This window comes from Sciurus vulgaris (assembly GCF_902686455.1).
Source record: "Sciurus vulgaris genome assembly, chromosome: 5".
NCBI lineage: Eukaryota > Metazoa > Chordata > Mammalia > Rodentia > Sciuridae > Sciurus > Sciurus vulgaris.
This window is the reverse complement of record NC_136465.1, coordinates 66339090-66352237: the sequence shown is the minus strand read 5'-3', so window position 1 is coordinate 66352237 and position 13148 is coordinate 66339090. Positions and strand designations below refer to the sequence as shown.

Genomic DNA, 13148 nt, shown 5'->3' with positions numbered 1-13148 from the left:
GATAAGAATAATAGTAGTCCTAACCACACAGATGAGGCTGTTACCTTGGAAGAGTCAAGCATGGTCAGGGACAGAGTGGAACGCCTTTTGTGTGGTGTCTCCAGGATTGCTGAGCTTAGGCCACTGCTGCTTCCCTACCCTTAAGCCAGGAAAAGTACAGTCTGAATCTCCCTGCAAATCACTGTGCAAATATGGCTCCTTCTCCTGTGAGGGGCAGTCCAACCCTCATCATGGGCCATGGGAGAGCAGCCAGGTTGAGGGATTAAGGCCGATCAGTTTCTGGATTTCAGATGAGTCTTTGAAGGATTGTGGGCAGGAAACTTGCACCCATGCCTGTACCCCTCCTCCTCTTTACCTCCTCCCCTCTTGCCCTACTGATGTGTATCTCATACTGGGCTGGGGAGTAAGAGCCACTGGAATGTGTAGAGGAGGTGTGGAAAGTTTCATGTGCTCTCCTCCAGGCTGTTTCTATGCTGTTGGAGCCTGGCAGCGAGCTTCCTGTGACTGGCGCTGCCCGAGGGTGGGGGACCACTGGAGTCTCTGCCTCCTCTTGGCTGCAGGGTCCCCACCAGGAGTGACCTTGGCCTGCTTCTTCTCCAGGTAGTTTATTTCACAGCCACATTTCCCTACCTGATGCTGATCATCCTACTGATCCGAGGTGTCACCCTTCCTGGAGCCTATGAGGGCATCATCTACTACCTGAGACCAGACCTGCTTCGCCTCAAGGACCCCCAGGTGGGCCCCATGTGGTACCCTTTACCCAGATGTTTCCCACCCCAAACCAGTCAGTTGTTGAAACTCTTCTATTACTTTTCCTTTGGTAAAAAGCAATAGATGCTTACTAGAGAAAAATTAGATAACTTGGAAGAAAACTGAAAAAGATTTAAAATCTCTTAATAATCCCACCACTCAGATATAATTTCTGTTGGCATTTTGGTATATTTCCTTTCAACCTTTTTTACTGTTTGGTGTATGTGTATGTTTTAACATAGTTGAGATAATTATATTTAAATATACCCTTTTTTACTTATGAGACTTTTCCATGCTATTAAATTCACCTGTAAATGTCCTTTTTAGCACCTGCATAATATTTCATCCATTTATTATTTATTTATTTATTCAGCAAAAATGTACTGAGGACTCATTAAATGCTGAGTACTGTTCTAGTGCTGGGCATAGGGCAGTGGAGAGAACAGATCAGCCTTTCTGCCCTCTTAGAGCTCATACCCTACCCTTGGACATTTAGGTGATATCTATTTTTAACCCCCAGTACTGGGATTTGAATCCAGAGAAACTCTACCACTGGCTACATCCCCAGTCCTTTTTTTTTTTTTTTATTTTTATTTTGAGGAAGGGTCTAACTAAATTGCTGAGGCTGGCTGCAAACCTTTGAGCCTCCTGCCTCAGCCTTCTGAGTTGCTGGGATTTCAGGCATGTGCCACTGCACCTGGTGGTGATATCTGTTTTAATATATGGTCATCCCTTAGTATCCATGGGATACTGATTTAAAGACCTCCATGGAAACCAAATTCTTTGGATGCTTAAGTGTCATGTAAAATGGCATAGGGTTTGCATATAGTCTATGCAATTTTCCTGTATACTTTAAATAATCTCTAGATAATTTACGTACTTAATATAACATCAGTGTTATACAATTAGTTGTTACGCTGTATTGTTTAAGAAACAATGACCAGGACTGGGGCTGTAGCTCAGTGGTATAGCACTTGCCTCACATGTATGAGGCACTGGGTTAGATCCTCAACACCACATAAAAATAAACACATAAAAAGATATTGTGTCCACTTACAAATAAACAAATTTAAAAAACAACCACTAGAAAAAAAATCTGTTCATATTCAGTAGAGGTGCATTTTGGGGAGAACATTTTTGCTCTATAGTTGGTTGAGTCTGTGAATGGTACTGGCTTTAGAGAGTTTTTTTTTTTTTTTTGGTACCAGGGAAATATTTTATTTAGAGCCAAGGTCTTGCTGAATTGCTTAGGGCCGTACTAAGTTACTGAGGCTGGCTTTGAACTTGTGATCCTCCTGCCTCAGCCTCCCAAGCTGCTGGGATTATAGGCGTGTGCCACTGCACTTGGGCTGGTACTGGCTTTAGAGAAAAGTAGATTTCTTCTACCAGTGTTTCCTCCTGTAGGGCCTTTGCAAGATTTGATTAATATTTATTTTAATCTTTTGTAACTTGATAGATCCAAACAGTATTATTTTATGGTTTTAATTTAACTTTTTTCTTTGAACTATGGACAAGGTTGGACATCTCCTGCATGGTTACAAGCATTTCCTCCTCTAGGACTTGTCTGAGCACATTTTTGCATATCCATGAAGTCTTGGTGGTTTTTCTTTTTATTTTCATGAAGTGGCCTCTTTGCTCCAGGTCACAGCTGCCTAAAGCATGTTGTATATATACTAGTTGAATGAGTACAAGTGACTCTTAGCTCTGCCCTGCAGGAGGACCTCACCCATCTTGGGTACAGTTTGAGTTTATGGATTACACCTGAGAAATTCAAGTGACTCACACGTATTTTGTGCTTCCTAAGTGCCTACTGAAAATGGACCCTGCCTATGAGAAGGCCACTGAGGGAGAAGGGAGGACACTAGTGGAAGTGGGACATGGGTGTGACATTCTCGGGGATGCTGAGCGGGGCTGGTGCTGGGCCAGGGGTCTGGGTTCTGTTTTCCCTGGCTCCAGGCCCTGGCCACCCCCTCACGACTCCACCACTTTCTTGGGGTCCCATGCAGGTGTGGATGGACGCGGGCACCCAGATCTTCTTCTCCTTTGCCATCTGCCAGGGCTGCCTCACTGCCCTGGGCAGCTACAACAAGTATCACAACAACTGCTACAGGTGAGAACTGGTGGGCCTGGGGCTGGGGCTGGGGCAGGGAGAGAGTGACTGCTGTTTCTCTGGGAGCTGAAGAGGGTCATGGTCCTAGAGGTGGGCTTCGAGACCAAGACCCACCAACCTGGGCCCAGGGAGTGGCATATTGTGTCAAATTGACACTATGGGTTCCTTTGCCAGGCTAAATTTCTTTCTCCCCCACTGCCTCTCTCACTTTCCTCTCTTCTTCCTCTGACACCTGACCTATGTCTTTCTCTCTGTTCTCTCTCCCATCGCTCATCTCTGTGCTTCCCCCTGCCTTTGTCCTCTCTCCTCTCCTCCCTTCTTGGATTCTTCCTCTCTTTCTCCCCATCTTTGTCTGCATCATCCTACTCCCACAGGGACTCCATCGCCCTCTGCTTCCTCAACAGTGCCACCAGCTTTGTGGCGGGCTTTGTTGTCTTCTCCATCCTAGGCTTCATGTCCCGAGAGCAGGGGGTGCCCATTTCTGAAGTGGCTGAGTCAGGTAGGTGCCCTGTGTTGCTTTGGACCTGAGGGAAGGAGAGGGGGCAGGATCCCTAGAAACTGAGTGACATGAACCTTGGCCCAAAGCAAGGCCCATGGGAGGGAAGAGGGAGTGGGGAACAGATGAGTGGATGGACTGACCTGTGCATGCATGAATGAAGGAATGACTTTGTCCCCAGGGAGTGGAATAACGGTTTCACCCTGCCCTCTTGAATGAGGCCTGCGTGCCACGCCCATGCACATGCACACACACAGGACAGTGCAGGGGGAGAGGGCTCTGCTGATCATGCTCTGTGCCTGGCAGGTCCTGGTCTGGCCTTCATCGCATTCCCCAAGGCTGTGACTATGATGCCCTTATCCCAGCTGTGGTCCTGCCTTTTCTTCATCATGCTCATATTCCTGGGACTGGACAGCCAGGTATGTCACCCGGTCCAGCCCTGCCCTGCACTGGTGACCCCCTTTCCAGCTTCTGCTTGTCTTGTCATCACTGTGTTCGCTCCTTTCCTCCTACCCATGGATCTGAGGCCTCCTCTACTGCCCAGGGCTCATGCTTGTGGTTGGTATGGTGGCCCCAGACCTTGAGACCCTCTTCTGTGTGGGTGTTGGGGGCAGCTGCCCATTTTGTTCTCAAGGCTGGAGCCTTCCACACACAGGTGCTCCCCCAAATGCCCTCCAGCCTTCTCCCAGATGCTCAGCCCCAGCCTCAGCCTCCTACCTTGGTGGCAGAATAGATCTCCCCTTCCAGTTCTCCCTGCTGGGACCCCTTCTTGTGCCCAAGGGCAGGGCTGTCTCACTCCTTCTCATGCATCAGTGTGACTAATGGGATGAGAGGGGCCAGGGCAGGGGCTGGTGGCCTCCCACACACCCCCTCACCCCACCTCCCCTCCTGGCCCACAGTTTGTCTGCATGGAGTGCCTGGTGACGGCCTCCATGGACATGTTCCCCAGGCAGCTCCGGAAGAGCAGGCGGCGCGAGCTGCTGATCCTCGCCATTGCAGCGGCATGCTACCTGATAGGGCTCCTGTTGGTCACAGAGGTGAGCAGGATGGGTGGCTTGCTTTAGACTCATCACAGGGCGACTTGGGCTCACTGCTGGTCCCTCTCAGAGCCACTCTTACTGAGTGGGGGCATAACACCTGTCTAGATCCCTTGCAGGGCTTGGGTGGAGGGACTACTTGATTGGAACTGTCTCTATTAGTCAGGTCTCCCTTGTTTGCAGGTGACATAAACCAAATACAAGTTGGGTTAAGCAGAAAGGAGAATGTATGGAGTTGGGTGACCGCAAAGTCTAGAGATACTTGGGTTTCAGGCATGGTTGGATCTAGCTGCTCTAATGCCATAGTCTATGTCCTGGCTCCCCTTTCCTCTGGTAACTTTGTTCTCAGGCAGGTTTTCTTCCTGTGATATCAAGGAAGGCTGGTACCACTTCCAGCTTACCTTTTCCTATCCAACCAACCACAGTGGAAAGAATGGGCTTTTTCCTGAGTGTAGCAAGGGTCAGGGTCATGACTTACTCAGGCCTGCAGCAGGGAATGGTGCACCCCAACCCAAAAGGAACAGAACAAGGTGGGTGCCCATTCCCCGAAGATGGGCTGCTGTGATGTTGCATGAAGGACCTGAAGGTAGGGCCAGCATCCTTTCAGATGCAAGGAGGAACTTCCATGGGCTGGGCAGGACGCCCCTGGTGGGGAGTTGCCACTTGGTGGAGTGCGCATCCAGTACGCAGCCCCAGGCCTCAGCTCTGCTCCCTTCTCCACAGGGCGGGATGTATATCTTCCAGCTGTTTGACTACTATGCCTCCAGTGGCACATGCCTGCTCTTCCTCTCCGTGTTTGAAGTTATCTGCATCAGCTGGGTGTATGGTAAGAGGACAGAGAGGCTGAGGACTGGGTGGGAGGAAATTCCAGGGGCCCAGCGAAGGACAGGATCCGCCTGGGCCAGGAGGTGGGGTGCTTCCTGTGAGCCTTTCCATCACTATCCTGATCCTCTTTCTTGGGAAGGTTAACCATGGCCAGACAACCTGGCATCTTTCATGAGGGCAGTGAGAGCTGGGACAAAGACAAAACAGATTTCCTCGAACAGAGAGAGGAATGATCAATAGCCATGTAGAGTGCTCTGGATGCAGAGGCTGCCCGAGGCCTTTGCCAGTGGAACCCCAATCAGAAGGGACTCCAAGGCTCACTTGGTCTGACCCTTCACAAATTCCCATAGTCCCTTTCCAACAACCAGGTTGTCACCTCGATTTTGCTTGAATACTTCCACAGACGGGAAGCTCTTTCTTGTGTTTTTGAAACAGTTCTCTTCCATTGTGGGTGTTATACATTTCTTTCTTGTACTGAAGTGAATTCTGCCTTCCATGGATTTCCACCAACATCCTGGGGCCCCTTAGCCCTGGAATAAACAGAAGTGCTGCAGATTGCATTAACGCCTTCCCATCACCGTACCTGACAACCGGGAGAATAAACCTTTTTTGATTGAGCTGTATGTTTTGTGCTGGGCACTGTGCTGGTCATGCCACTTTCTATCTCACAATCTCTACAACAGTTTTTTGCAGGCGAAAGGGAGGCACAGAGAGGTTGCATCTCTTGCCTAACCTCACACAGTTAGAAAGTGGAAGGGCCATCATCATACCCCAGGTCTGCTGGCTTCACTGCACCAGGTTGGGGACACAGTACCAATGTCAAAAGATACAGGTGAAACTACAAGCAGGAAGGTTTATTATTTTGCTGCCCTAAGTCTCTTCCTATTTGGTGTCCTTTCCTCTCCTTAGAGATGTCGCTTACCCTCTCCCTTCAAGCCTCTGATGTTTTCTGGTTTTTGTTCTACCTCTTTCCAAATCTTGTTCTCAGAGAGGATCTGATAAACTCAGTCACAGTGAAGTGTAGATGCCTGATGAGCCTTAATATGTTATACCCACCCTGACAACATCTGGCTTTTAACTTCAGCTTTTGGAAGTGAAAGCAATGACTCTTTAATGGTGGGATTTCATGCCACAGTGATGAGTGGAAGGTCCTGGGGCATGGGGAGACGAGTCCTCCAAATAGCTTTACCAAGGAGTGGTTCTTCCTGTGTGAAGACCAGCTCTGCCTACAAATGTAGAAACCTAAGGACATTAAAACAAAACAAAACAAAACAAAGCAAAACAAAACAAAAACAAAACCAGTGTTTTCCCTAAGTATAAACCAACCTTATCATGCTTTCCTTGGAACTCAGAGGTGGTTCCCTTGAGTCCAGGATCCTGACCATTAGCTTGTGGTTTTCTAACCCTGAGTTTGGTATGGTATGTGTGAGCATGGGGCTCCTTGCTGCTTTGACCTGAGTCAGATTGATTTCTGCTACAGAGATCAACAAGCATTTGTGTCAGCACTGGGCTCATTTCAGGCAGGCTCACACTTTCCTGTGTGATGAAGATGGTAGGGGTCTCCATGCCATCCTTAGACAGGAAGCCAGAGATGGTACCAGCCCCTGCTCACCCTGCCCTGTGACTGGGGTGCCAGGGGCACATCTCAGTCACACAGCTGTTCCAGTTTCCTATCCCGGGGGTGCTGGGTGGGGGAAGGATGCAAGCAATCTTTACCAGAGACCCATGTAGTTGTTCTCATCCTCTTTCCTCACACTACCTGGTCAGGGGCGAACCGTTTCTATGACAACATTGAGGACATGATTGGCTACCGGCCATGGCCGCTGGTGAAGATCTCCTGGCTCTTCCTGACCCCAGGGCTTTGCCTGGTATGTGCCTTCTCTGTTTCCCCTTCCTCTCTCCTGCCCCTAGAAGACTTGTGGGGGGTGAGGGGCCATGCCTGACTTATGATACCCACTCTCCTGTCCCGCCTCTCTGTCTCCTCCTGCCTCAGTTCTTGAGAGTGATGCCTCGGGTCACAATTTGCAGTGGCTTTTCCTGTCCCACCTGGAATGCACATTTGCATCTTGCTTGTCTTCTGTCTTGGGCTGTTCAAGTAGCCAGGGAGGGACTTTGAATGGCCCTTTGTCTCATCTGCGTTTGCCCCTTCCTCTTTCCAGGCCACTTTCCTCTTCTCCTTGACCAAGTACACGCCTCTCAAATACAACAACGTCTACGTGTACCCTCCCTGGGGGTACTCCATTGGCTGGTTCTTGGCCTTCTCCTCCATGGCCTGTGTCCCACTTTTCATTGTCATCACCCTCCTGAAAACCCAGGGTTCCTTCAAGAAGGTAGGTGCCAGGTATGAGAGATGATGGGCCAGAAGCACACATGGGCTCTGTGTGGGGGATGGCCCTGCGGCCTCACAGAATCTTCAAGAGAGGGATATTGACCAGTCCAATGACTTTACTTTCAGAAACATTCTTGACCTCTGCTGGATCATTCAAGGGTAAACTGTAAAGGGTTAAGGGGAAGCCAAGTTACAAGAACATAGAGAGACCCAGACACAAAAGCTTAAAAAGCATTGATACCTAGTTCTTAGAAAACTGGTAAGCATGGTTCACTCCACACACGGGCTCCGGACTTCTTTTCTTGTCTTAAGTCTGCTTAGATATACCAAAAAAGGATCCCTATTTGGAGTTTGGAATATGCCTTCCTGGAAGAGGCTGTGGCCCATGACCCACAAAGACATTCCATCTGTCAAAGTCTGTCTGGTCTCCAAGTAATAGAAAATTCACCCTACAATAGTTTAAGCAAACACGTTTATTTGTTCTTTTTCATATCAAGAAAATCAATCTAGGGGCTGCTGGTATTTGGTGTGGCTGCTTAAAGAGGACATCAGGGACCAGACTCTTCCTTTATTTCTTTGTTTCCATCCTGAGCACATTGTCATTTCATCATGTTTATCACTTCATGGTTGCACAAAAGCAGTCATGATTCCAGTCATTACATCTGCATTCAAGGCAAGAAGCAGGGAGGAAACAGTATCAGGGCCAATAGCAATAGTAACCGTCATACCACTAATAACAAGAAAAACAATAGATACTTACTGAGCATATAACAATAGTAATAAAAAGAATAGCAGTGATAATAATTACAAAAATATACAGTTACACTGTGCCAGGAAACTTTCGTGAGGTGTGTCCTACTGTTATCCTCATTTTACAGATGAGGAAACTGAGGTGACAGTGTGAACAGAGGTATGAAGGGAGTTGCCTAAGGTTGTGCAGGTGGCTGTAGCAGGGCCTGGACTGGAACCCAGGCAGTGCACTCTTCATCCCTGTGTTCTTGCCTCTTCTCTTCTCTCGAAACACTCCTTCATCCCTGAATGCCTGGCTCTGTGCTGAGCCCAGGTACACCCAGGAGGAGCCATCCTTTCCTCCCTCACCAAAAGCATGCCCTCACCGCTTCTTATCTCCGCAGCGCCTGCGACAGCTTGTCACCCCGGACTCCAGCCTGCCACAGCCCAAGCAGCACACACGTCTGGATGGAGGCACCAACCGGGGCTGCAGGCCCTCCCTAACGAAGGAAGGACTCATTGCTGGGGAGAAGGAGACCCCCTTGTAGGAAGTGACCAGAGCCTAGGTCAGGGCCACCCTCCACCCAGAGGGAACAGCCCTCTCCTCTGACCCCTGCCACAGTCCTGCTGAGAACCTCTGAGGGTACTGCGGGCATCTGCACCTGGAGGCCACCCACTGTCCTCTCAGCAGTGCTCCAGGCAGCTATGCTTGCCATCTGCTTCTGACCCAACCTGCCGACTTCACGGATGAGGAGACTGAGGACCAGAGGCAAAGTGACTTTCAAGTTTGTACAGCTTCTTAGAGCCAGAGTCATGACTCAGACCTGGCGTCCGTGTGAGCAGGCCGGCGTCCCTCCCTCCATGCCCTGCCTTAATTAACAAGCATGTATAGACCACCTTCTGTCACCCGCTGGTCTTCTTTGCCTTGCCCCATATTTGCTCAGTCACGCTGCCTTGGGCTGGGAGGGAGGAAGGGAGGGCCCTTCTCTGGACTGTGTCCTGCCTTGGAATCCCCTCTGCCAGCCCATACCCACTGACCGGATTCCTCTAGGGCGTTTTGCTGCTCTCCATGTTCTCTGCCCTGAGGGTGTCATGGGATCTCACTGAGACAGGAGCATGGTGGGGTCCTCTTCTTTGCCCCTACACAGCTCCTTCCCTTCTTCCCCCCTTTCCTTCCCCTCCCCACACCCCTACCTAATCACTCCTGCTCCTTCCCTGGCCAGGGAGGCTTCTTGCGTAGGAATGTAGGGTGTGGATAAGTTCATGTTCCTGTGTTCAAAAAGGAATGGAAGAGAGGGAGTTGGATGGGACACTTCAGGATAGTGTCCTGGGGCACAGGAAGCCACTTGGGGGAGCAATGCATAGACAGATGTCACCCAGAGCCACTGTTTAGTGGCCAGAGTAATAACCTATGGTCTGGCCCGGGCGAGTTCCATCCATGATAGTCCCCAGGCCATCCTCACAGCACCCCCCACTCTTCACCCAGGTTTGTGAGTGCTTTCCTGTTCAAGAGGGTGAGTCCATTGGTATAGTGGGCACAGCAGATGCCCCAGCTTCTGGCTTCTTGCAGCCCCCTTCTGCATTCCTCTTCCTCTGGCCTGCTCTGTGCACCTGTACTCATCCTTCTTGGACCTGGTAGTGGGGAAAGAAGGAGGTCCAAGAGAAAGGGGTATGGAGAGACTACTCCAGCCAGATGCTCCACTGCTGAGTCCACAGTCCTTGTGAAAACCAACTGCGAGGCTGACATGGTGTTCTCTGCTGCCGCCTGGTGGCACAGGAGAGTAGGGCTGCATCCTGCTTGTGCCCAGCCCTCTGGCATGCCCTACAAGCAGGACAATACTCCCACCTGCTCCCTTGCAGAACGATGGATCAGCTGAGACAGGAAAGGTGATGATGACTATCCTTCCCTGTAGAAGCTGTAGAAGTCAAAGGCTTCCTATGTCCATCTCCCCTTGGCCCTGGTGGGAAGTGATGGAAGTGGGCTTCCCAAGAGAGTAAGGATAGGGGCAGAGGCCAGCCTCCCGCCGCTGCACCACCTTCTTGAGCCTCTCCTTGGAATGCTACACTTTTCATGGTAGGCCACAAGGGCAGTTCTGCACGTGGATGGAACCCCGTTCTCTCCATCCCTCACAGTCTCGGGTCTTTGTAGACACTCATTTCCCTTACCCATTTTCCCTCACCCAGTAGTGGAGCTGCCCCAGATCTCTGGTTTGAAGTTCATAGCTGCCTGGGAAAGTTCCTGTGCATGTCACTGTAGGAGGCAAGGGTCTGCAACATTTGGTCCCTCTACCTCCTGCACTCCCTGAGCCAGTTCAAAGGGAGTTGGAGAGAACCAGGAGCTAGCAGGAGGGACTTCAGACCAATGTCACAGCTCATGGAAAACCACCTATCATGAGTCCTTGATAAAAGCAAGGGCAAGGAGCAATGACTTTACTCTTTAAAGCAGCCAGAACACTAATACAGGTGTGTGTATGTGTGTGTGTGTGTGTGTGCACATGTGTGCACAAGGAGCAGCTGTGGGTTGTGATTTGGGGTCTCTTTTCATCTCATCTCCTATGGCTGTTTGAGTTTTAGATTGGTGGTCAAAGGCCTAATCTGGCAGTTATTGGCCAGTTTCTGGTTTATTTGGCCAGTGTAACATTTAGAAAAAATTTTTTAAAAAATATATTAGTTATAGATGGACACAATACCTTTATTTTATTTATTTATTTTTATGCGATGCTAAGGATTGAACCCAGTGCCTCACACGTGCTAAGCAAGTGCTCTACCACTGAGCTACAGTCCCAGCCCTAGAAAATTGTTTTAAATAAATGCCTTTAATCACTCTCTGGTTTGCCACGGGTTCTACCACTCCCTCCTGTGAAACCTGAACTTTTTACACTTTCATGTCCGAGTGCATCTGAATTCCTAACCTGGATGGGCAGTGGCGGAAGCTAGATTCTGTCTTGAGCAGGAGGGGAAAAACAGGACAGTGGCTGCAGGTACCTTGTGAGTGGTGGTCCCTGGATGTCTGGTTCATGTGTGGACTTCATTAACCCTGGAATGATTCCCTTTCCCACTCAGACTCTTCCCTTTCCCAGAGAAGGCTGGTGGCCAACTTTAAATTCAAAGGTAGATTGGAAGTATCAGACCACAGCAGCTCCTATATGGCAGAGTAGACTCCAGAGTGGAACTATCCATGTGGACACTCATGCAACCCACAGAGAGGACCATGTGGGGGGAACTGAGGCCTCCTGCCAATGGCCATCACCAACTTGTGGACCAGCTGAATGAGTCACTGTGAAAGTGGATCCACTGGTCCCAGGCAAGCCTTCAGGTGACTGTAGCTGGCTGACATAGGGCCTGAGACCTCATGAGAAGTCCTGTGCTACAAACCTCCAGCCAGGAGGGCCCTGGTTCAAAGTGAAGAATCAGAAATGTATATTGTGGTTTTAAGCCATGACATTTTGGAGTAATGTGTTAAGCAGCAGTAAATAACTAACACTGTCCTTGGCTTCCAGGGTACAAGAGGCAACCACTTTGAGGGGCAGGCATAGCCCCTCATCTGAGGGTCTCTGAGCATGCTGGGAAGAAGGATGACTCCCATGTTTTTCTGGTTCCCAAGCCTTTTGCCCTTCTCCTTATCTCTACCTCCTCTGGCCCCTCCAGAGCCTTCTCCTGACTCCCACTCACCCTCCTCTCCTTGCTCAGAGGCAGGTAAGAACTGGTTGCCTCTGTCCCTGCTGCCCTCTATCCTCACATGCCCTGTTCCCTGGTTACTGAGCCTATGTGGCTTCCCTGCGGGTTTAGTTGCTCAGTGAAGTAACCAGTGTTGATTGGATCTGACAGGGATGAAAAACTTGCTAACTAGCCATCAATACAGAGAGACCAAGGAAGGACATGTGGGCTGGGGGAAGACAGAGGGAAACTGACAGGAACCAAGCCTGGTAAGGCGTGTGGGGTTGAGGTGGGTCGGTGCCCTGGGCCCTGATGCTCTGCATTCCAACTCTCTCTGCTTCCAGGCTGTCCCCTGGCAGGGTCAGTTTGCTTGTCTGGTGTGAAGAGCCTGTCAGACAGGTGAGGGAGGTGAGCACAGTCAGAAATCCCAGAGCTCCTTCCCTGCCCCACCTGGAGGGTCCGTGTCCAATCCCACTGCTGTAACAAGAATCCGGTCAAGAATTCTGACGCAGTTGCATTCTGAGGTTTTCTCTGCCCACACGCCTCTCACCAGTGGAGGACAGCTATAGCTGAATCAAAGGGCCTGACTCTGAGGACAATTCCATGCTCCACATCAGCAACACCCCAACCAGTAGTGGGAAATTCCCTCCCAGCAAGACACCAACCCCTCCAGACTAAGCAGAGGTGTCCTGCACCATGCCTGGCCAGAGTTGGTCCTCAACAAGAGTAGTTGACATTTGGGTATATTGTAAAGAGAAGGATTCCAGGAGGAGAGTGGGGACAAGGATGGAGCCACCAGGACAGCTGGTGGGCAGCCAGCTGTCAGGATACCTGGGTTCCCTGTCTGCAGCCTCTTCTTCTGTATTAATTCTAATATATATATATATATATATATATATATATATAATTTTTTAAAAAATTCTTTCAGGCGTTTTACTTTCTTTCTTTTTTATTTTTAGGTACCGGAGATTGAACTCAGGGCACTTGACCACTGAGCCACATCCACAGCCCTTTTTTATATTTAATTTAGAGACAAGGTCTCACTGAGTTGCTTAGTGCCTTGTTGCTGAGGCTGGCTTTGAACTTGTGATCCTCCTGCCTCAGTCTCCCAAGCCGCTGAGATTACAGGCATGCACCACCACGCTTGGCTAAATGTTTCTAATATTTTAAACTATCCTTTCATTCCTGGGATAAACCCAACTTGGTCATGGTATA

General features: G+C 49.7%; 1 protein-coding gene across 3 annotated transcripts in view; it reads left to right on the top strand.

The window, feature by feature from the left end:
* Positions 1-12774, top strand: part of SLC6A12 (solute carrier family 6 member 12) — a 29341-nt gene extending 16567 nt beyond the window's left edge. For all 3 annotated transcript variants that reach the window (XM_079141297.1, XM_079141298.1, XM_079141299.1), the window contains 9 exons: positions 601-735; positions 2757-2860; positions 3235-3359; positions 3663-3775; positions 4256-4393; positions 5117-5219; positions 6986-7086; positions 7378-7548; positions 8681-12774. In XM_079141297.1, the coding sequence (XP_078997423.1) occupies positions 601-735; positions 2757-2860; positions 3235-3359; positions 3663-3775; positions 4256-4393; positions 5117-5219; positions 6986-7086; positions 7378-7548; positions 8681-8824 (1134 nt within the window). In that variant the 3' untranslated portion in view covers positions 8825-12774. The remainder of the gene's footprint in view (positions 1-600; positions 736-2756; positions 2861-3234; positions 3360-3662; positions 3776-4255; positions 4394-5116; positions 5220-6985; positions 7087-7377; positions 7549-8680) is intronic.
* Positions 12775-13148: the final 374 nt, after the last annotated feature.